Genomic DNA, 23,503 nt, shown 5'->3' on the forward strand with positions numbered 1-23,503 from the left:
GAGGACTATACAGTGAATCACTTTCCTATAATAACAACAATGGTCAATAATCTAAGATTTAAACCCAGGTTGCATGACCAAGATATGGGGAGTCTAATCACTGTTTTCTTGTCTTTGGCTTCCAGAAGGGCTTTCAGGCTCAACAAATACCCACTGATCCTCATACCACCTGGTACACCTTCAAGTCCTGCTGTAGCACAGTGAACCCCAGATGAAAGACCACAGAAAGGGCTGAAAACTTAGAAACAAAATTATTATATTACTTAATGACTGAATTTACAAAAGCAATGAAGTGTGTAAATAATACAGATTATTCTATAAAGTATATGATAACTACCTACACATTCTTTACAGCAAAAAATCCAAATAATTTGGATATGTTTTCCGCTAAAAACAATTTTTCCATAAAACAATTTTTCCATGAAATAAAAATTATTTGTTTTTCAAAGAGTGAAAATGGGTGACATGACAACATAGATCTTTGTTGTTTCACTCTCCTATTTTCTATGGAGAGTAGCCTAAAATTGTAAAACTATAGGTAAAGTATGTGAGCACAGAATATACTAAAAATATACCCGTTTTACATACACTCCTGAAAAATGCTCATCATAAACCCTTAGAAAAGTACCACTAGTACAATAAAAAGAACATGACAAATATATGAAAACAGCTAAAATTATAAAAAATAAACAAATCAACATTTTGTTAGAGTGGGGGAATGCAACCCTAATATGCTATAAGTATGAATGCATAAAGGCACAAGGAGTTTAGGTCATAATTTGTTAGGTACTTCAACATTTAAATATTAAATTTCTGAGACATACATCTCCACACTCTGAGCATATAAAATTAAACTCAGACATTTTCAGAAAGTTTTTTTCTGAAGTTTTTATAATTACACTGAAAAAAGAAAAAAAAAACATTTCCTACAATCTAACCTTTTACAAAGTGAGACCTCTCCAACATCAAAAGGCTAAAGACTTATGGCTAAAGATTTCCCACATTCACTTCATGCTTGAATCCTCTTACCAGTGTGAACTATGATTAACATGCCTATGGAAACGAGGTGAAAGATTTCCCACATTTCATGTCATCATAAAGGCTATCTCCTCTGCAAACTCTGATAAGAAAGGAGTTAGAATCAAAAACATTTTCCCACATTCCCTGTACTCATAAGGCTATTTACCACAGGAAACTGAGAATATAATGGAAGATTGTGGTATAAAAAATTTCTCACATTGCATATATAAAAAACCTTGTATCAGTGGAAATCACTGATACTAGAAAAACATTTCCCAAATTCACTGCAGGCATAAGGCCATTCTCCAGGGTAACTCTCTGATGACAACCAAGGAAATGCTACAGAAAAAGGATGTCCACTTTCACTGCACTCACAGCATTTCTCCAACATGCAGTCTCCAAGGAAAATGAAGGTTACTGATAAAACATGTCCCACATTCCCTGCAGACATAAAACTTTGCTACTGTGTGCGGTCTGATAACAATGATAGTTAATGAAATAGATAGAAGATTTCCCATTTTCACCACATTCATAAGTGCTTCTTTGGTGTGAACTCTTTGAGGGTAATGGAAGTGACTGGCACACATAAAGGATTTCCCCAATTAGTGCATTCATCAGTGCTTTATCCAGTGTGAACACTGTGATGAAAATGGAGGGCAGAGCTACTGGTACAAGATTCCCCATGTTCACTGCACTCATAAGGCATTTCTCCAGTGTGAACTTTCTCATGATGACGGAGCCCAGAGCGACTGGTGTAAGATTTTTCACATTTACCACACTTATAAGGCCTTACTCCAGTGTGAACTCTGTGATGATGACGGAGGGAAGAGCTATGGGCAAAAGATTTTTTGCATTCACTGCACTCATAAGGCCTTTCTCCAGTGTGAACTCTGTGATGTTTACGAAGCTCAGAGTTTTGGGTAAAAGATTTTCCGCATTCACTGCACTTATAAGGCTTTTCTTCTATATGAACTTTCTGATGGTGACGGAGGGAAGAGCTACAGGTAAAAGATTTTCTGCATTCACTGCACTCATAAGGCCTTTCTCCAGTGTGATCTCTGTGATGTTTTCGAAGGTAACAGATACGGGTAAAAGATTTACCACATTCACCACATTTATAAGGCCGTTCTCCCGTGTGAAAATTCTGATGATGACGGAGGTTAGAGCTTTGGGTAAAAGATTTCCCACATTCACCACACACATAAGGCCTTTTTCCAGTGTGAACTCTATGATGATACCGGAGGCCACAGCTACTGGTGAAAGATTTTCCACAGTCACCACACTTATAAGGCCTTTCTCCAGTGTGAACTCTCTGATGAGAATTAAAGTTAGCTTTTTGCTTAAACAATTTCCCACATTCACTGCACCCATAAGGCCTTTCTCCAGTGTGAAGTTTCTGATGATGGCTCAGACCAGAGTGACTGGTGTAAGATTTCCCACATTCACCACACTTATAAGGCCTTTCCCCAGTGTGAACTCTCTGATGTACACGGAGGGCAGGGCTACTGGTGAAAGATTTTCCACACTCACCACACTTAAAAGGCCTTTCTCCAGTGTGAACTCTCTGATGAACCTGGAGGGCAGAAATTCGGCTAAAAGACTTCACACATTCAGTGCATTCATAAGGCCTTTCTCCAGTGTGAACTCTATGATGAATACGGAGTGCAGAAATTGTGTTAAAAGACTTCCCACATTCACAGCACAAAAAAAACTGTTTTCTAGTAAGGAATCTCTGGTCAGCAAGTGTATCATCACAGTCAATGGCTTTCTTGTATTCTCTTGGGGTGTAACATTTTGTAGTTTGTAGAGAGATTTCATTTTCCCTGTGCATGGTGTAAGCAGACAGTTGTTCAAGATGTCTGGAGCTGAAGAGGAAGCATTTTCCATCCTGACTAGAGCTACGAGCCTTCCACAACACATGGGAATTGCAGCTCTTTCCAAGCGAGACCCTGTCCACACTGCTGATGAAACAATTCTTTGTCGTGTCCTGCTCCTGGAGCTGGTGACTCTGTGCACTGAAATAAAATGGTTTTGCACATGCCCCACACCTCAGCAGTGTTGGGGCCTGTTGGGTTCCCTGCTGGTCAATGGAGAAGAAAATTTGTCTCAAGACACACCCACAACTTTCACATGGGTGGTTCTTCTGGGAAGATAGTGCTGACTTCAGATTCATAGCCCTTGAGACTTTTACAGAAACATTCTCTTCAATGGGTGCCTCCCCCTCCTCTGCTCCACAGCAGCAACCTGAAGAAAAACAAACACTAGTAAAGTACATACTGACCTATAGGGAGCGGATTTTCTCATCACTGATTTGCATCAGTTACATCTGGCATGATTTTATATGATGATTTCCAAGACAAATCAGAGTCTCAAAAAAAGCCCCTCAGGGCTGTAATATGGGGAACTCATTAATTAAGAACACCAGGATACGGGGGAACCTAAGGAAGAGAAGCTGGCTTTAGAAGTTATCCCTGTCATGGGGATGCCTGCAAAATCCTTCCTGCTTGTGTTGGGAGGCTGTGTAGAGGATATGAATGTGCCCCAAACCATTAAAATCAACCACAGCAGAACAGATGCTGTGTTAGTTTTGTATAGAAATATGTGCACACTTCAAGGTGCTACAGGCATTGATCAAAATGAGAGAGCACACGAAAAAGACTCCTCACAGAAAGGGTTGTGGTATATAAGTTAGAGAGGCAGAGATGACCCATGGCTGGAAGTCAAGTGTATGAAGGAAAATTATTAAAAGTAACAAACAGCCCTGGCTGGTGTGGCTCAGAGGATTGAGTGCAGCCTGCAAAGCAAAGGGTCACTAGTTTGATCCCAGTCAGGGCACATGACCAGGTTGCAGGCCAGGTCCCCAGCCACAGGCACACAATAAGAAACCTCCCAGTGTCCCAGGTTCGATTCCCAACCAGGGTACATGCCTGGGTTGCAGGCCATAACCCCCAGCAACCTCACATTGATGTCTGTCTGTCTGCTTCTCTCTCTCTCTCTCTCTCCCTCCCTCCCTTCCCTCTCTAAAAATAAAGAAATAAAATCTTAAAAAAAAAAAAAAGAAACCTCCCATTGATGTTTCTCTCCCTCTCTTTCTCCTTCCCTTCCCCTCTTGATAAAATAAATATATGGGGGTTTTTTTGTTTGTTTGTTTGTTTGTTTTAAAAAACCACACAGACAAGGTGCCAACATGGGAAAAGTCAAGTTTAATTAAGTGTGGCCACTGGCAATGGTGAGGAATAAATTCAAAGAGAATAAGTTCCTCACTATGCTTTAACCAAGGCTTCGAATCAAATACTCCCTACCTCCCATACCCACTTGTGAGCCCATACTGTCATGGCTGGATGCCTGATCCTCTGTAATACACAAAGGAGTCTTCTACTTCCCTACCCAGTGAGCAATTATGTGGAATACAGATGATACAACTTCAAAGAGAAAGCAGAAGAGGTGAATAACCAACACTGTCATAGAACAATCTGCACCAAAAAAGCAAAAGTGAAAGATCTATGTGAGTGACCACGGCAAGATGGCAGAATAAAAAATACAAGATTCAACCCCCTTCAAGAATAATTAGACCTTTATCCATGATAAACAGTGTCCCTATAGGAAAGGGGAAGAAGCTTAAGAGACAAGTTATTTCAAAGAGGTACAAGTTGGAGCCTAATACAAAGAGCTATGGAAAAGAAAAGCACAAAAGACGCTCAGGAAACAGGTTTAGATTCAAAAGAAAAGGATAAGAACTTCTGGGAGGCACTGCACTTGCGCTACCATTGACTCTACTGGCCTGTTTCTGGCTACCAAAGGCTCTAAGAGGTCACTAAAAATTTGGAAAACCTCAGCCCTGGCCACTGAGGACCCCTTCAATCTTTACAACGCTGACCTTGGTCATGGGGCAGCAAGAAGAATGGAACGTGAAGCTTCTCATCAGCCCCAAACACAACACACCACCTAGCAACCACCCTTGTATGCATACGCAGATGAAACTACTCCTCTAAATAGAATTGGTTACGGAAATCCAAAAATGTAAGCCTTCATCAAATATCAGACATCAACACTCAGACAAAGGGAAATATGAAAAAAAAAAACACAAAAGAAACATCACAATGTTAAAGTGAATTAAGCCAAATTATGGAGATATATAAATTGACAAAAAATAATTCTAAAAATCATTTCTAAAAATTTCAATCAGGTACAAGTGAATACACATGGAACTCAACATAATGAACAAACATGGGAACAAAATTTGGGGATCAGTGAGAAAGAAATAAAAAGGATGAAAAAGAAATTTGAAGTTGGAGAATACAATGAATAAAATGAAAAATGCAAAAGAGTTTCAAAAGCAGATAAGATCGAGGACTAAAAAACGACATCACCTTAGAGGCAGATGATTTAAAATCCTCCATGTAAAAAAACACGTGAGGACAGCGCTGGTGAATTTTGGAACAAAATATAGATAACTTGTATTTGTATTATGGGAGTCCCATAGACGGGGCCAAAAGGAGAAAATGAGAGATAGGTAAACATGGGGGGAAAGAGAAGCATACAAAATTGGTTTTAAAAAATAAACTACAGATTGACTTCAAAATATGAAAAAGAAACCTGAGATTTCTGGCCAAGATGGAGGTGTAGGTAGAAACATTTCACTTACTCGCACAACCAAAAAGAGGATAACAACCAATCTAAAATCAATAAACAACCAAAAGCACCAAAAAATCACTGCATGGAACTCTGATGACCAAGGAATTAAAGAAAAAATCAGCTAGAACAACCAGACCAGTGAGGTGGTGGACCGCAGGCTGACTCAGAAAAACCAGGGCAATGTGGCAGACCTTAGGGACAGGGTTGGCTGCCTACCTCCTAGGGCTGTGCAGGCGGGGTTGACTTAAGGGGAAACCTGAGGCTCAGAGGTGGCTTCGGACTACTCAGAGGTGGGAGAAACTCCCAGTCTCACAGGAGAGTCCCTTGGAAAGGGTGCTAGAGAGGAGCAGGCAGGTGAGCTGCATCGTTCCCTCTCTGGCCCAGCAACAAAGCACAGCAAGGAAGTTTGCCCTGACAGCGGGGAATACCTAAGGCCCCACCCTCTTACAACTTATCAGCTGTGCCAAGACAAAGAAATAAGGCCCAAATGAAAGAACAGAGCAAAACCTCAGAACTAAGCAATGAGGAGATTGCCAACCTATGTGATGGAGAATTTAAAGCCCTGGAAATGAAAATGCTCACAGAAGTGATTAAGCTTGGTCAAAAAATGGAAAAAAAAAAAAGCAACAAATGAATGATACTCAAAGTAAAATAAAGCAAAATATTCAGGGAACCAACAGTGACAGTAAGGAAACCAGGAGTCAAAGCAACAATTTGGAACAAAAGGAAAAAAACATTCAACCGAAACAAAATGAAGAAACAAGAATTTTAAAAAGTGAAGAGATTCTTACAAACCTCTGGGACAACCTGAAACATTCCAATAACCAAATTATAGGGGTGCCAGAAAGAGAAGAGGAAGACCAAGAAACTGAAAACTTATTTGAACAAATAACGAAAAACTTCCCCAATCTGGCAAAGGTAATAGACTTCCAGGAAGCCCAGAGAATCCCAAAGAAGTTGGACTCAAAGAGAAACACACCAAGACACATCATTATTAAGTTACCCAAGATTAAATATAGAGAATCCTAAAAGAAGCAAGACGAAAGGAGGGAATTATCTACAAAGGAGTGCCCATAAGTCTATTGCCTGATTTCTCAAAAGACCATTGCAGGCAAGAAGGGGCTGGAAAGAAGTAGCTGAAGTCATGAAAGGCAAGGACCTACATTCAAGATGACTATCCAGGAAAACTTTCATTTAGAATGGAAGGGCAGATAAAGTGCTTCCTGTAGAAGGTCAGATTAAAGGAGTTCATCATCACCAAGCCATTATTATATGAAATGTTAAAGGGACTTATCTAAGAAAAAGAAGATAAAAAATATGAAAAGTAAAATGAAAACAAACTCGTAACTATCAACTGAACCTATAAGAAAAGAAAAACAAAGAAAACAAAAACTAAGCAAACAACCAGAACAGGAACAAAATCAGGGAAATGGACATCACATGGAGGAATTTCAGTGGGGAGCAGGACGGGAGAAATGTGGGGAAGGTACAGGGAAGAAGAAGCATGGTTAGCAGGCATAAAATAGATGGGGAGAGATATAAAAGGGGGGTATAGGAAACAGAGGACTCAAATACTTAATAGGTATAACCCATGGACATGAACTAAAGTGGGGGAATTCTGGAGGGTTAGTGGGGCAGGTAGGATGGGGGGAAAAGTGGGAAAATTGGGAAAATTGTAATAGTATAATAAAAAATACTTTTAAAAAAAAGAAATTTGAACAGCCATGTTTAACATTCTCCCAGGTCCCTGTACACATTCAATACAAACAGGATTTCAGCACAACATATTATAATAAAAGTGTCAAAAATAAGAGTGAAAAAAATTTTTGAAAGACCGGAGACCACAATAGAAACTCCTCTCGTAAGGACAACACTCCCATAAGGCAGCAATATTTTTCTCTGAAGAAACCTTGCAGACTTGGAGAATGTCAAATGATATATTCAAAACACTAAAAAAAAAATCTGCAAAGCACAATGCTTTATTTTAAAAACCTCATCCTCACTTTAACAAACAAAAAAACTTTCCCAGACACAAAAGATGAAGACGTTAACTTCCACTCATCCTGACTTATTACAAATGCCAGGGGGGAAAAAAAGATCTTTGAGCTGAAATAAATGCATACTACACAGAAGCAGGAAACCGTGGGAAAATGTAAAACTCTCTGGTAAAGCCAGGATGTCATCAGGGTCACAATACTAAGACAGTCCATATGTGGATATACTTTATTGAACTCTATTGTACAGGACAAATAAAGTAGATTAAGAATAACAATGGTGACAATATTTGTGAATAGGTATCTAGAAAGAGGTGAACTATGAAATCAAAACATGTAAAGGGGTAGTGTGGCAGAGAATCACAGGGTAGAATTTTTTGAGTGCAGGGAAGCTGTTTTCAGGGTACAATGAACTATTAAGAAAATGAGTTACATGTAAGTCTAATAAAAAACAAACCACAACCACAATCCTGTGAAATGGATATACAAAAGAGAAAGGAATGATCTCAAAACAAAAAAACAAAACAAAACAAAACCCAACCCCAAAAAAGAACTGCTGGTGTGGCTCAGTGGATTGAGTGCCAGTCAGGGCACATGCCTGTGTTGTGGCCCAGGTCCTCAGCTGGGAGCATATGAGAGGCAACCACACACTGAGGTTTCTCCTTCTCTTTCCCCCTCCATTCCCCTCTCTCTAAAAATAAATTAGTAAAATCTTTTAAAAAAGAAAAGGAAAAATAAAAATAATACAGCAAAATGGGAAGGCAAAAGAAACTACAAAAAAGGCAGAAAACACGACAATGTGGCAACACCTTTTGAAGATATGAGTGAGTGAAGGGATAAAAAACACAAGACACAAAAGCATTTGAGATATTGCATCCTGTCCATTGTCACCAGTTTGGCTCAAATGAACACATAAAAATTCTCATGATGGGTGAAAAAGGTAAAGGGATTAAAAAGTACAAACTGGCAATTACAGAACACTCAACTGGATGTAAAGTACAGTCTAGGAAACAGAGTCAATAACATTCTACTGATTATGTATGGTGTTAGATGGAATCAGATTTATGGAGATGATCAGTTAGTAAGTTATACAATGTCTAATCATGAAACTAATATTATAATGTATGTCAGCTGTCTTTAAAAATAAGAAAAAATAGAGTAAATAAACACATGAATAAATAAATTAATTAAGGATTAGTTGGGATTACCTTGTGTCCCCCCAAAAAAGTCTCCAAAACACAACATATGCTGCTTCCACGAGACTCACTAAATCTTTATGGACACAAATACACTGAAAATAAAGAGATATAAAAAACATTCCATGCAAATAACACCAAAGAGAGTGGGGAGGACAACAACTGTAAATTCTACATGCCCAACAGTAGAGCACCTAAGTACATAAGCAAACAATATGAGATCTGAAAGGGGAAAACTCAAGCCAACACTACTAGACAACTTGGATATTCGCCTTCCAACAATGGGTAGATCATCCATTTTGAAAGCAATAAGGAATTATTGCAGTTTGAAAACACTGTTGAGGAAACAGAGTTGATAAATGTATGCATAGCATTTTATCCACCCCTGGCCAAGTGGCTCTGTTAGTTAGAGCATTGTCTCACATACACCAAAAGGTTGCAGGTTTGATTCCTGGTCAGGGCACAAACATAGGTTACAGGTTTGATCCCCTCCTATAGGCACGTATAGGAGGAAACCGATCCATGCTACTCTCACATTGATATTTCTCCTTCTCCCTCCCTTCTTTCTCTAACAATCCATACAAATATTTTGCAGAGTGTACAAAAAATATAGACACTTGTAGAAATGTTTGAGAATATAAAAAATGCTTTTCCTTACTAATCAATGTGAAATCTATTTGGCTTCTGACAATACTACTGAGGTCAAATCCTTCCCTATGAGGGTTCTGTACAGCATGTATGGGGGCAGCAGGGAGAGTAGGGAGCAATGCAAGCAAACCAGCCCTGCCAGTCCAGGATCCACCCAGAACACTGGGGAAGTGAATAGTGCCTGCAATTCACATAGGAGGATGGAGCAACCCCTGAGGAATGAAGGGTACAGGGGACATGCAAAGCCTAGTCCAGGTCACTGGTGAGATGGAGAGTGCTTTTTTAAAAAACTGTGAGTTAGTTTATTAAAATATGGAGCAATGAACAACAACAACTAAAAGAAAATACTCCTGCAGACATGGTCAGGGGCCAGCCTAAGACCAGATGCTGCTGTCCATCTCTCTCTGAGTATGTGAGACTGGTCAGGATCCTTACAGCTTAGGATAGAAAAAGCAAGGTGCAACCCTGAGGAAGGGGTGTGCAGGCAAGGCAAAGAAAAGTGCACAGGGAGAGTTGGTGTCTTACCCAGCGATGATATAAGAGTATAGTTCTCCTGCATCACATCAAAGTATAGGCGTCTCTGAGCCTCATCCAGAAGGAACCATTCTGTCCTGGAGAGATACACGGCAACATCCTCAAAGGTCACACCAACCTATCAAAATTAACACAAATGAATCTGGAATAATCTCTCTGAGACCCCTTTTCCTACTGTTCCCCACACTGAACTCCTTTGAAGGGCCCTCCATTCAGAGCAGACACCAGTGCTTGGTGTCAGAACTGCCTGCTATCCGTCTCATTATCACTCACATCGCCCTCAGCAAAGGCAGGCAGGATAAGAGAAAGTGGGGCAGATGAATACCATCTAATCTAAGGTCCATACCTGCAGGGCCACATTCCTGCTAAACAAGTCCATTGAGTCTCCCAGATCATGCCTCTAAAACACAATCATACATGGTCTTAGGCTTCACCCTGAATTCCAAACACCAAGAACCCAGGGCCATCAGCTAGCACTTCCTGTAGTTGTGCACACACTGTGTGATCTTTCCCTGCTTCATATCTTCTAACCCAGTTCACTCTCTCACCTCTGCCCCCTTCACTCTCCTGCATAAAAGAGACTCCACTTTTGCGTGACTCCATCCTCGACCCTTCCACAGGTTTCAGACCTATGTGTTAGCTGCTCACAAGATGTTTCCACATAGTCTTTGTAACTGATAAAAAAGTGTGAAACAAAAGAACCTTCTGATATTGCCAAAAGGAATTAACCTACCACCATCTTCCCCAGTCCAGTGGAGGGAGCCTCCACTGCTTCAGCTGCTAAAACCAAAAAACGCTGGGGTGGTTTTGAACCCTTTCCTTTCTTCCTGCAACTACAAAATCTTAAAGTATACTTTTTTAAAAATGTAAAGGGGATGGGGGTGTTGAAGGTGGAAGAAGGTATGAGGGAGATAAATGGTAATGAGAAAAAAATACTATAAAAATATCAAAGGATGGATCAAGAATCCAACCTTTTGTCCCACCCTTGAGGCCCAATGCAGGTCCATCAGCTCTCCTCTGGATCATAGAACTCCCCAGGTCCAGGGCCCCCTGCCTCCTCCATTAACCCCCATACTCTGTTCTCCACTAGGCAGCCAGAGGAAGACTGTTTAACCCAGGAGAGACCAACTTCTTTTTCTTATGCAAATACTCCATGATCTCCTTAACAGATACCTTAATTATCAATTGGTCACTTTACAAGTCTGATCTTTGAATCCTTTGTGCCTTGTGTTTAATACAAACAAAGGAAACCTGAGGTACCTATTCCCAGCTCTAGTAGCATCTCCAAGCATTAGTAGGTGCAGGTGTCCCTTCCTGGATAACCTGCCTTCGATGCTTACAGTGGCTGTCTGTGTGGACAAAACAATGACGCAGGAGATACAATAAACCTGACCAGCTTAGAGGAGTCCTCCCAGATGGCCTTACACACTGAGAGTGAAAAGACCCCTACATATGGTCTGAAATTAAAACTTTCTAACTAAAGCAAGTCATAGCAAGTACTCATGTCCTAGGCCTCTATGTCCCCTAAGGAAAGTCAACTTGGACCTTAACTGAGCCAATCTTTGTACTTTTGCACCTTTGGAATGTCAGGAAATTTCGTTTTTTCTTACCCCTCATGGCACAAGCACTGCATGAGAGCTGAGACCAAAAATCCCCAGTTATTGTGTTCATTCATTAAATGTTAAATATCTTACACCCAGTAATGTAAAAGAATTGTGTCCATTCATTTTTATCTTTTATATAATATCAAACATTTTCCTGCTTTGTTTTCTCCCACCTACCTAACCGAAAACCAATGAATTCCAGGTTGCCAACTAACACATCTTTTTTTACTGTGATGTATAAAATAAGTGGTAAAACTGACATTTTCTGAAGTATTTTCACACTCTGCTGATTTTTTTCCCTGGAAATCATCCCTAGTATGGCTCAAATAAACATTTTTAAAAGTCTACCGCTTGAATGTTTTTTACATTCACACCAGAAATTGGAGCACCTTGATAGATAGTACTGGAGCCTGCACTCAGAATTAGGGAATCCCCAGGGTCTCCTCATTTGAAAGCTGAAAAATTACTGAGGGAAGAATCTTTAAACACTACACAGTAATGTCACCACCAGGTAGGGACTGGGCCACCCTTTCCTTCTTATTCTAACTTGGTAATAATTTTCAACTTTAGAACCTGTGGGAAGAAGCAATCAACCACCCTCAGCTGCTGTTAAGCAGGTCTGTATCTCAGCCCAGCCCCAGAGTCTGGTGAAGTCCCAAGTTCCTCCCAAGTGCAGTGGCTTACCTGCTCGGTGTAACCTTGGACAAGGGCTCCCCTTCCTGTGCCTCAATGTCCTCATCACCCCAGTCCAGCTGGTTTTCTATCTCAGAAGAATCTAAACAGCTTTCAAAGCCATGACACAGCCTGTATCTCTCTGTCCACGACCATCCCGGACTCCCAGGACCATTAGAATGAAGGTGCAACCCCTCTGCCTCCCAGTCAGGACGTGGCTCCGCCTCAGACTGTTTAAAGCAGATGTAAGGCCCGGCAAGGCCAGATGTGCGGGTCTTTCGGGATCAATGACACCTGCCCATGTTTAGAAGGCGGCACCTCGGCCGGCCACCCACGCCAACCCCGTCACAGCGTGTCACCCACAAGCGCCTCAGATTCCGGATGCCGGGGCCGGGGCCGGGGCTGCAGGACGTGACGGGCGCCCCGCACCCGGGCTGCAGGGCTCGGTGGGCTGAGGGCGGAGGGTCCGGGCTCGCTCACTCACCTCAGCCGGGCGCCTCGGCTGGGTCGCCATCGGAATTTGTGGCAAAAAAGTGGCGGGAGCGGCGGGCGAGGAGGGTGTCCCTGGTACTTGGGTTTCTGTCCCGACGCTGACGCCGGACACCCGGGCAGCGTGCTTGGTCTCACAGCTCCGTGGGGAGCAGCACCCTGGCGCCTTCTCCATTGGATCTTGTGACCACGAGACCCTGACCGGGTAATAAGGAAACTGAGAGAAGAGGAAATGTCCGCCAGGACACTGAGGGAAGTCCCGCCCTACAGCGGTGATCAAACGGAAATGCCTTTTCGGGAGACTGCAAGGACTCAGCCTTGCCCGCCTTCTGGGTAATGTAGGTTTTAACGTCCACGGCTGGGGTCTGGACTCCAAGGCCAGGAGCCTGTATTTCCCGAGCTGACTCCAGGAGTGGATTTGCAGGTTTACAGCCCAAGAATACCCTGAGAAAACGAAATCCGCCCTTTAGCCGCCCGGATGGACTTAATTTCTTGGGAGATGTGTCTGGTATGCCGGCTGTATCTTTGATTCAGGCCGTGGAGCATGTTTCTCCTTCAGGCGTAATGTTGTTGGCATACTTTGCTCTAGTCCCTAATGCTCTCTATCCTGCATCAGGAGGACCCACGATGCAAATTAAATTAATAAATAATACACTAATACTTAAGTGCATCTGTGCTTCGTGCAGCGAGAAGTCTTATCTCTGCCTGGGCAGTAGTAGTGTGACTGGATTCCTCACTGATTTTATCAGATGCCTCTAACTTGAATTACACATTTTTTTCAAACAATGGAGTACATGCTGAGCTCATCAAAGACATGCAGTTACAGGAATTCAGCCCAGAAAGTGGATGTAAAGTTCCAGACCAACCAACTGAATACTAATAAAGCTAGGGACACTGATTTGTTTGTTCCTAAGTGCAAATTGTAGTCTATTAAATATGCACTAACACTAGGTGAAAAATAATAATGTACATAAATTTACTTTTTGAAAGATTTTATTTATTTTTATTTTTAAAACACTTTATTTATTTATTTATTTCTAGAGTTAGGGGGAGAGAAATAGGGAAACATCAATGTGTGGTTGCCTCTGGTATCATGTACTGGGGATGTGGCAGGCATCCCAGGCATGTGCCCTGACTTGGAATCCAACCCATGACTGTTTGTTTCGAAGGCTGGCACTTAAGCCACTGAGCCACACCAGCCAGGGCTATTTATTTATTTTCAGAAAGAGGGGAAGGGAGGGAGAGAAACATCAATGTGGAAGAGAAACATCACTGGGTTGCCTCTCACACACCCCTGACTGGAGAGTTGGCCTGCAGCCCAGGCATGTCCAGGTCAAGGAAGTGAACCAGCAACCTTTTGGTCCACAGGCCTGCATTCAATTCACTGAGCCACACCAGCCAGGACAGGGGGTTTTCTCATCACAGATGTGCATCTGTAACATCAGCGCATAATTCCATGTGACAAATTTCAAGAAACTGAGAGTCTGAATGACACCACTCTAAGAGGTGGTTGCATATTACTTGGCCACTAATGACTGTAAATAATGGGCACCTCATTAAACAAAGGCCACTAGGATTGGATGTGACACAAGAAAGAGAGGAGGGTTCAGAAGTTGTCCTTCTGCTGATGGCTGCCTACAAAAGCCTTCCTGCTGTTGATGTCAGACTGTGTAGAGGATATGAACGTGTCCCAAACCATGAAAGTCAACCGCAACACCTCAGATGCTGTGCAAGGTTCATATAGAACCATGCACATACTTCAAAGAGATACAGTCATTGACCAAAGTTGGAGAGCACACCAAAAAGACTCCTCAAAATAATGGTTGTGGTGTAGAGGTTAGAGGCAGAGTTTAGCCCTGGATGGATATCAGATTAGAAAATTACTCCTATTAAAACTAACAAATAGGATCTGGATGGTGTGGCTCAGTGGATTGAGTGCAGGCCTGCGAACCAAAGAGTCCCAGGCTCAATTCCCACTCTAGGGCACATGCCTGGGTTGCTGGCCAGGTTCCCAGTAGAGTGCATGCAAAAGGCAACAACACACTGATATTTCCCTCTCTTTCTCCCTCCCATCCCCTCATTCTAAAAACAATTAAGTGCAATCTTAAAAAACAAAAAACAAAAACTAACGAATTAGCTAAGTGCCAACACTGGGAAGGGACCAATTCATTAAGGTGTGGCCACTGGTAAAGGTAATAAAATTAAAAGTTAAAGAGAACAGGCTCCTCATTATGTTTTAAAAAGCCCTGACATCAAATGCTCCCCAATGCCACTCACAAACACCAGACCTTCTGTGAACCCATCCTGTCATGACTGGATTCATGTCCCTCTTGTAATACACATATGACTCTTCCAATTCTCTCCCAGTTAAGCAATTGCATGAAATACTGATGACTGAACTCTTAATAAGAGAGAAAACAAGAGATGAAAAACAAACACTATCATAACACTACTTAGCACAAACAGACCAGAGGAAAACCATCTATGTGATGAAGAATAATGGCATACTAAATAAATACAAATATTCAACCCCTTTCCAAAATAATTAGACAATTATTCATGATAAAAAGCATCCCTAGAGCCCTAGCTGGTGTGGCTCAGTGGACTGAGTGCTGGACTATGAAGCCAAAAGTTGCTGGTTCGATTCCCAGTCAGGGCACATGCCTGGGTTATGGACCAAGTCCCCAGGAGGAGGTGCACAAGAAGTAACCACACACTGATATTTCTTTCCCTTTCTTTCTCCTTCCCTTTCCCTTTCTTTCTCCTTCCCTTTCCCTCTCTCTAAAAATAAATAAATAAAATCTTTTAAGAAAAGCATCCCTAGAGGAATGGGGGAAATGGCTAACAGACCATTTTTTTTTAAAAAAAGCCATAAGTGGATTATAAAAGGACTAAACAGAAAGAATTGCAGGGTGGACTGGCTTAGCAAAGATGGTTCAATTCAAAAGACAAGGGTGCAAGTTTCCACACCAAGCCACTGTGCATGTGCTACCCTAGACTCTAGATGCTTGTCGTGTGAATGACCATAGCAACCACTGTGTCTGAGAATTTCAGGATTCTCAGTAATATCTGCAACTTCCCACAAGTTTCATCTCAAAGTAACCTGCAGAGTTTGTCAACAAGGATATGAAAAGGAATACCCTTGGCTACAACATCATTTATGAAGGATATCCCCAGCAATATTTACCATCAAAGACACCAAAACAGGTCACATAATATTTGGACATCAGCTCCCCCCACTAGGGCCCTTATAATCTTCAGATCTCTGACTTCAGCTCTTGGGGCAGCAAGAAGAATATCAATTGAAACTTATATTCAGCTCAGAACACATCAGCTAACTAGCACTCTTCTATCCATATGGAGATAAAACTACTTCTCGCCACAGCTGGTGTGGATCAGTGTGTTAAGCACCATATCTGAATCCTGGTCCATGCTTGGGTTGTGGGCCAGATCACCATGGGGTGTGTGCAAGAGGCAACCAATCAATAATTCTCTTGCACATCAATGTTTCTCTCCCTGTTTCTCCCTGCTGACCCCTCTCTAAAGAAGAAATAAAATAACCTAAAAAAAGTTTACGGATAAAAACAGCTTGAAAATAAAGCAATGTAAAACATATTCCATACAGACAAAAACAAAGACAGCAGGACAAGCTAAAATTGTATCACACAAGAAGACAACCTCACACACTGTCACAAGAGAAAAGGGTGATCATCAAATGAAAAAGGAGTCAATTCATCAAGAGGATAAAAATTTTCATTACTATGCATCCAACCACAGACATCTAAGTATATTAAGAAAACAATATAAGATCTGAAGTCAGAAAATGCAACACAACAATAGCAAACAACTCAAATATTCACCTATCAAAAATAGGGAGATAGTAAGCAATAAAGAACTAATGAGACTTCTGCTCAAGATGGAGTCATAGGTATACATGCCTTGCCTCTCAGGCAACCACAGAAAGAATTACAACTCTATCTCAAAACAATAAAAACCTCAACTGTCAGGAAATCAAGCTGTAATTAAGTACAACAAGCAAGGATTTAAAGAAGCCACATTCATCCCAACAGGTGCCTTTTACAGGGATTCAAAGCAGTGTCACCTAATACACAGAAACACACACAGGGAGGCTGCAAAATTGAGAAGAAACAAAGAATTATGGCCCAAGTGAAAGAACAGAACAAAACCCCAGAAAAACAACTAAATGAAATGGAAATAACCAACCTGGCAGATGCAGACTTCAATACATTGCTAATCAGGATGCTAAAGAACTCATTGAGTACAGCAACAACATAAAGAAAGAGATGATGGCTACACTAAGTGAAATCAAGAAAAGTCAACAGGGAAGCAACAGTGCAGGAAAGAGAGCCGGGATTCAAGTCAAGGATTTGGACACAAGGAAGAAATAAATATCCAACCAGAACATGAAAAAGAAACAAGAATTCAAAAGAACAAAGAGAGTATAAGAAGTCTCTAAGACAACTCCAAACAGGCAAACATCCAACTAATAGGGATGCCCAAAGGAGAAGAGAAAGAGCAAGAAAGTGAAAAATCAGTTGAGACCCTCCACAGGAGGCCTATATACCGCTGCAGCCATGTCTCTAGTGATTCCTGAGAAATTCCAACACAGCTTGTGAATACTCAACACCTATACTGATGCACGATGGAAAATAGCCTTTGCCATCACTGCAATTAAAGGTGTGGGGTGAAGATATGCTCATGTGGGGTTGAGGGAAGCAGACATCAACCTCACCAAGAGGGCAGGAGAGCTCATAGAGGATGAGGTGGATGGATGATTACCATTATGCAGAACCCACCTTAGTACAAGATTCCAGACTGGTTCTTGAACATACAGAAGAGTGTAAAGGATGGAAAATACAGCCAGGTCCTGAACAATGGTCTGGACAATAAGCTCCAATGAAGACCCAGAGCAGCTGAGAAAATTCAGCCCACAGAGGGTTGCGCTACTTCTGGGGTCTTTGTGTTTGAGACCAACACACCAAGACCACAAGCTGCTGGGGTCGTACTGTGGGTGTACCCAAGAAGAAATAAGTCTACAGGCCTTGACTGTTAATAAATAGTACACACACACACACACACACACACACACACGTGAAAATTTATTTGAAAAGATAATAAAAGAAAACATCCTTAGTTTGGTGAAGGCAATAGACATAGAAATCCAGGAAGTACATGGAGTCCCAAACAAGTTGGACCCACAGAAGACACACCAAGACACATCACTATTAAAATGCCAAATGTTAAAGATAAAGGGAGAGATCTAAAAGCAGCAGAGAAAAGCAAAGAGTACCTACAAAGAGTACCCAAAAGACAATTAGCTGATTTCTGAGAACAAGATTTGCAGGCAAGAAGAAACTGGCAAGAAGTATTCAAAGTGATGAAAAGCAAGGACCCACAACCTAGATTACTCTATCCAGCAAAGCTATCATTTAAATAGAAGGACTGATAAAGTGCTTCCCACACAGAGTAAAGCTACAAGAGTTCATCACCTCGAATCCCTTATTACATGCAGTGTTTGAAGAAAATCAAAACTATGAATATTAGAAATGCAACAAATTCAGAACTATCAACAACTGAATCAGAATCAAAACAAAATTAAAAAACAACCAAAACAGGAACAGAATCATAGATATGGAGATAATTTGGAGGGTTATCAGATGGCAGGAGGAAGAAGCAAAAAGCAGGGAACCATGTAGGGATTCAAAAGCATAATTTGTAGGTACAATATAGACAGGGAGAGGTTAAGAATAGTATAGAAAATAGAAAAGCAAAAGAACTTATATGCATGACGCATGGACATGAGATAAGGTATGGGGATTGTTGGATGGAAGGGTACTGGACACAGTGGGTCAAAGGAGAATAATAGTAACAACTGTAAAAAATAATTGATAAAATATATGTAAAAATACAAACTTACTGTAGAATTTAGAGACACTAGCACACACTTGAAAAACATGTTAATAAAAGGCTGTAAACTACAGGTAGCAATATAAACAATCATGTAAATAAACTTAAAGCTAAGGTCTACAAAATGATCGTAGAGTTCAATAGGAGATTGAACTGTACATACAAGTGTCCTAATACCTAATCTCCACTTGGGGGACATAGCTGGACCCATGGTTATTATTCTCTGGAACATGACCTACTCAATTTTTCTTGTATACACTGAATCCTAAAAAGTGTACTTGTACCTCTTCAATAACTGGGGAAATCAGTGTGACTTACGACTAATGATAGGACACCATGGAAATGCAATGACATCAAAATAACGCTGAAGCCCCAGGTAACTTACATGGGCTGCTGAGGGCTGCTCCATGTTGAAACTAGATAATCAGAAACACTTAGAAGGGCTTTTGAGATTCAGCACTAATCCAAGTCATTCTACTGACAACAGTGAGGAGGAAACAACAACGGGAAAGAAAATGTTCAGACCCTGTCCATGCATGCCATCTGGTGCCTTTAAATGCATTGTGTTATGACTTGACTTGTGTAGCTCAGTGGATTGAGAGTGAGTCTGTGAACCACAGGGTGACTGGTTTGATTCCCAGTCAGGGCACATGTCTGGGTTGCAGGTCAGGTCCCCATTTGGGGGTGCATGAGAGGCAAACACACAATGATATTTGTCTCCAACTCTTTCTTCTTCACTTTACTTCCCTTCTCTCTAAAAATAAATAAATAAAATCTTTTTTAAAAAAATGGATTGTGTTGTTAGGAGCATATCATAAGATCAGGTTGCAGACATCACCATGGATAATGCACACTCATCCTGTTCTCTGAAAAAGCAATCAGCCATAACAATGCTAATAAGGCCGTGCAGACATACTCCGAATCTGATCTGGCTGACTTGCCTTTCTTGAGGAATCAGGAAAAGAATCTCACTTTGTTCAAAAGGACAAAGTGTCTACAGAAATATCTCTGGTGCAGACATGGGGAGGTTGGAAAGGGGGATGTGGTTGCTGAACATGGTCAAGACTGCAGGGAAAACATAGTGAGCCCTGTTTCTTCATCCAGCCAGTACTTCACAGAGTAGCAAGGGTGTCCAACCATTTGGCGTCTCTGGTCCACACTGAAAGAAGAAGAGTTGTCTCGGGCCATACATTAAATACATTGCAACAGGTAATCACAAAAACATTTTCATAATGTTTTAAGTAAATTTATGATTCTGTGTTGCCTGCTTTCACAGCCGTCCTGAGTTGCATGTGGCCCACAGGCCACAGATTGGACATACATGGGGTATAGGATCAAGAGGACATACATGGGGTACAGGATCAAGAGGACAGGATCTTCTTCCTGTTTGAAGAAGAAGTGAACACTCCACTAAGTAGATAACATACTATAGGTCTCCAGTATCACTTTTGAATATATTCCAGTATCCTATCTAGCTGTTCTCAGTGCTAGAAGGTGCATATCAGCAGCATGTATAAAAACCAGCTGAAGGGTCAAATGGAGTGCATAATATTCACCACAGCGGATAATATGCTAGCCTGTCATTGAAAAAAATAAGAGAATGTGCAGAAAGATTCAGCCATGAATCACTGGGGTCTCATTAGTGTGAGCTGTGCACTAAGCTCAAAAAGGAGGTAGACAAAACGCAGCTAAGGCTCAAGTAGTTTCCCTTGGAGAGACCACTGGAAATGACAGCTAAGGTCCCCATAAAATCTGTGAGGCAGATGTTAAGCACTCTAAGATATCGAAAAATGCATAAATTGTATGATAAAACAATGAAAACAGCAGCTAGCTGAGTTTCTAATGTCCCTGGCCTTTGCTGTCCTCCTGCCTTGGGCTGAGAGCCTAATATGCTATGATAGAGATTGCCCCCACGTCTGGAGCCAGACTCCCATGTTCGAATCCAGCCACTGAAATCTGACAGTTGTCTGCCCTGTGACCTTGGAAAAACCCATTCCTCTTCTCCTCCTATTTTTCCCAGAAATACATGAACAGTTACTGATTCCCAGGGTGCAGTTAGGATTAAAAAAATAAAAATTATCAAAATGTAAGCCCTGGAAATTTTTCATTCAGGGATGGAGGCTGCTCTTTCTTAAAACTATTTTTATTCTCTAAATTTTAGAGAGGGTAAGGTATAAAAGAACTTTCTGCATGGTGTGGGCCCAGCTCCTACTCAGAGATGCACAGGACCCATGCCCACAGATAGGTTCTCCTGTGGGGAACCAGGCCTGCAATGTACTTAGGCCACTTTGCTTTTGCTAAAACCCCCTCACCCTGAATTGAGGCAGTAAGTCCTTACTGTAACTTCCTGAAGTCTGTGCTAAACCTCCCCAGTATAGAGTGTAACCAGTTCAACCACTTTTCCCTTTGCATTTGCAAATATCCTTCTTCTGTGATGTGATTAGCAGCAGCATCTTGTTTGTTTTCTGTAAAAGGTAACCACCTAAAGCAAACCTGTGCATAGTAAATGAGGACCATCATGTAATGTGCCCAGAAAAGCAATAAAGGCCTATCAAGGCAAGGGCTGAGGCTTTTTCTCCTCTTGAGAGAGAAGCCATGCTTGCCCTTTTCCTCCACAGGACTCGGTAGTCCGTGTGAATTTTTTGTACCTCATCCACAATGTGGTGGACCCCACGAGCCAGGGTTCCCATCAGCTGGCGCCCAGGACCAGGGACACAGGGCTATGAGCCATTGTTGTGGACAACACACCAACTTAGTTGGAGTATGTACACATCAGCCCAGGTAAGGGCCGACGACACCAAGTGCTTTTTGGTTAGGTTGTGGGGTGTGTTGGACTTCAGAGGAAAAGGATTTTCTTCCTAGGTCACCCTCTCTTATGACTGCTTTGCAGCTGTACCTTCTTTAGCTTATAAGCAAGAGCCTTGCTCTCTCTTCCAAGTATTTGCTGCAATCTCGCAGGCATGGGTCAAGCAATTGAGAGCCACAAGGGTGCTTGCTACAACACTGTAAAAACACCCACAAGCCCATCCCTGCAACACAACCCCAACTAGGTCTGCGCTTGGGAGAAAGAGCAAAGATTTTCCCTTTAATCAGCTTGAAAAACATCAACTAGTTATAGGACAATTTATAACCATCTCATCAAATTCTTTCTTTTAAGCCATCTCTTGTAGTCCCTTCAGTTTTGCCTTTTCCCTCCGTTTGCTTGCATTAGGATTTAAAGGTGCAGGTGGGAAAAAGGCAAAATTGAGACTGGTTTTGTAATCACTGTGCTTGTGGTGGGAGGAATTTCAGAAAAAAGGTTCTTTTATTTGTTAAAAAATTTCTTTGAAGTTTTCTGCGAATCCTCAACCATGGGGAACGGGCTCTCTAAGGAACAAGAGCAATGTTTTAAGCTAATACAGCAGCTTTTTAGGGCTGCTGAATGTCTCCCTGATAAGGGGTCTTTAGACTTATTTAGGAAAAAGTTGGGCAGAAGTTGAAGTAGCACGAGGTGGTGTGAGATAAGATTCTAGGTTAGTGTCTCACATCCTCCTTTGGAAGATTTAATTCAAAAATACTGGTTTGCTTGAATTTTTTGTTTTTGTTTTGAAAGGAACAGCTCAGTCTCAAAATATTTTGCTAAACTTCTGTTAAATAGAATAAAGTCTCTAATGTTGTTACATCATAAGGATTCTACTCAGAAAGAATTTAAATTGATTGTTCAAAGAAGGAAAAAGATCTCACCTCCCTCATACAGTAAAAAGAGCAGGAAAAAAATAATGAGAAAATGTGTCTTTTGACCACTCTGAATCATCCTTATGAAGGCCCCGGGACTGCTTCAGTCCTGCGAACAAGCATGCAGAGCTTAGCATCCTCTCTCCCTCTTCTCCAGCCTTCCTCAAGTTGTCAAGGGCACAAGATAATGAGACAGCTCACTTTTGAGCACACTCAAGGAATGTAGTAATCAGTAGGGGAAAAAAAAGTAAATGTATTTGCCAGTGGGGGAAAAAACTGTTTCTGAAAGTTATGAATGTGTCCATAAATTTGTCAATCTAAAGCATGCTATAAGTGGGATGGGGGGTGTGACGTGTTAAAGAAATATTAAGAGTCCTTCTTGTTTATGCTGGAGCCATGACCCTTTATTGTAAAAATGAAATATAGGTGTACTGTCTCCTGGGGAGAACCAGCCCTTCTCCATGGAAGACTAAGTACCATTTTTTAGCTCAGTACTTGTAAACACTGATCGTTTCCTTAGGGAAGAACTGGCTATTCTCCCAGAGGGAATGGTTAGTCAATTGAGTCACAAAAGGCCTTCAGCGTGCAACCATTTTTGTCTAAAACATATTTAGGTAGAGCACCACTCCCCACCATCCTTCCCACTTTCCTTGAAAACTCTGAACCTAGGAGCTACAAGGTCCTGAGAACAACAGGGCAATTCACTTGCTGCTTAAACTCATTGAAGCTTGCAGAAACAGCAGGGGGCCTGTCTTTCCAAGCTAAGCAAATTATTAAAAAATGTCCTGATTGCCAAGCTCTTAGCAACGCACCCCCATCTACAGGAGTTAATCCTCAAGGACTAAGTTCTCAAATAATTTGGCAAACAGATGTCACTCATTATGCTCCCTTTGGAAAATTCAAATATATTAATATTTCTATTGATACTCTGGTGTCCTACATGCATCTGCTTTAACAGGAGAAACTGTTAAAAATATACAAGCCCATTGGCTTGAGGCCTTTAGTCATTTAGGACAGCCTCAGCAAATTAAAACTGATAATGGCCCTGCATACCTTGGCCATTCCACTC

At 41.4% G+C, this 23,503-nt stretch overlaps 1 protein-coding gene and 1 pseudogene across 3 annotated transcripts; one reads left to right on the forward strand and one right to left on the reverse strand.

Moving 5' to 3' along the window:
• Positions 1-239: 239 nt before the first annotated feature.
• LOC123826127 (zinc finger protein 501-like) lies at positions 240-13,004 on the reverse strand. 3 transcript variants are annotated; one of them, XM_045850043.1, is made up of 3 exons: positions 12,788-13,004; positions 10,019-10,145; positions 240-3,264 (listed from the first exon to the last, which is right to left on the reverse strand). In XM_045850043.1, exons 1-3 carry the CDS (start codon positions 12,965-12,967, stop codon positions 1,643-1,645), a joined length of 1,929 nt encoding a protein of 642 aa, XP_045705999.1. In that variant the 5' UTR covers positions 12,968-13,004; the 3' UTR covers positions 240-1,642. The 3 variants fall into 3 exon arrangements, with proteins under 3 accessions (XP_045705999.1, XP_045706010.1, XP_045706018.1); XM_045850054.1 differs by lacking the exon at positions 12,788-13,004 and adding an exon at positions 12,316-12,423; XM_045850062.1 differs by lacking the exon at positions 10,019-10,145 and having other exon boundaries at positions 12,788-12,877.
• A 4,383-nt stretch (positions 13,005-17,387) lies between these two features.
• Positions 17,388-17,844, forward strand: LOC123826208 (annotated as a pseudogene).
• The last annotated feature ends 5,659 nt before the right edge of the window (positions 17,845-23,503 follow it).

Source organism: Phyllostomus hastatus, unplaced genomic scaffold (assembly GCF_019186645.2).
Source record: "Phyllostomus hastatus isolate PE091 unplaced genomic scaffold, TTU_PhHast_1.1 phas_contig_133, whole genome shotgun sequence".
Classification (NCBI taxonomy): domain Eukaryota; kingdom Metazoa; phylum Chordata; class Mammalia; order Chiroptera; family Phyllostomidae; genus Phyllostomus; species Phyllostomus hastatus.

Bases quoted from the DNA above. Each gene is read 5' to 3' on its own strand.
- LOC123826127 (XM_045850043.1), bottom strand. From the start codon at position 12,967: ATGGAGAAGGCGCCAGGGTGCTGCTCCCCACGGAGCTGTGAGACCAAG. The intron at 10,146-12,787 runs GTGAGTGAGCGA...TAATTTTGATAG, and splicing joins AGCCGAGGCGCCCGGCTGAG to GTTGGTGTGACCTTTGAGGA. The intron at 3,265-10,018 runs GTAAGACACCAA...GTTTTTCTTCAG, and splicing joins TACTCTTATATCATCGCTGG to GTTGCTGCTGTGGAGCAGAG.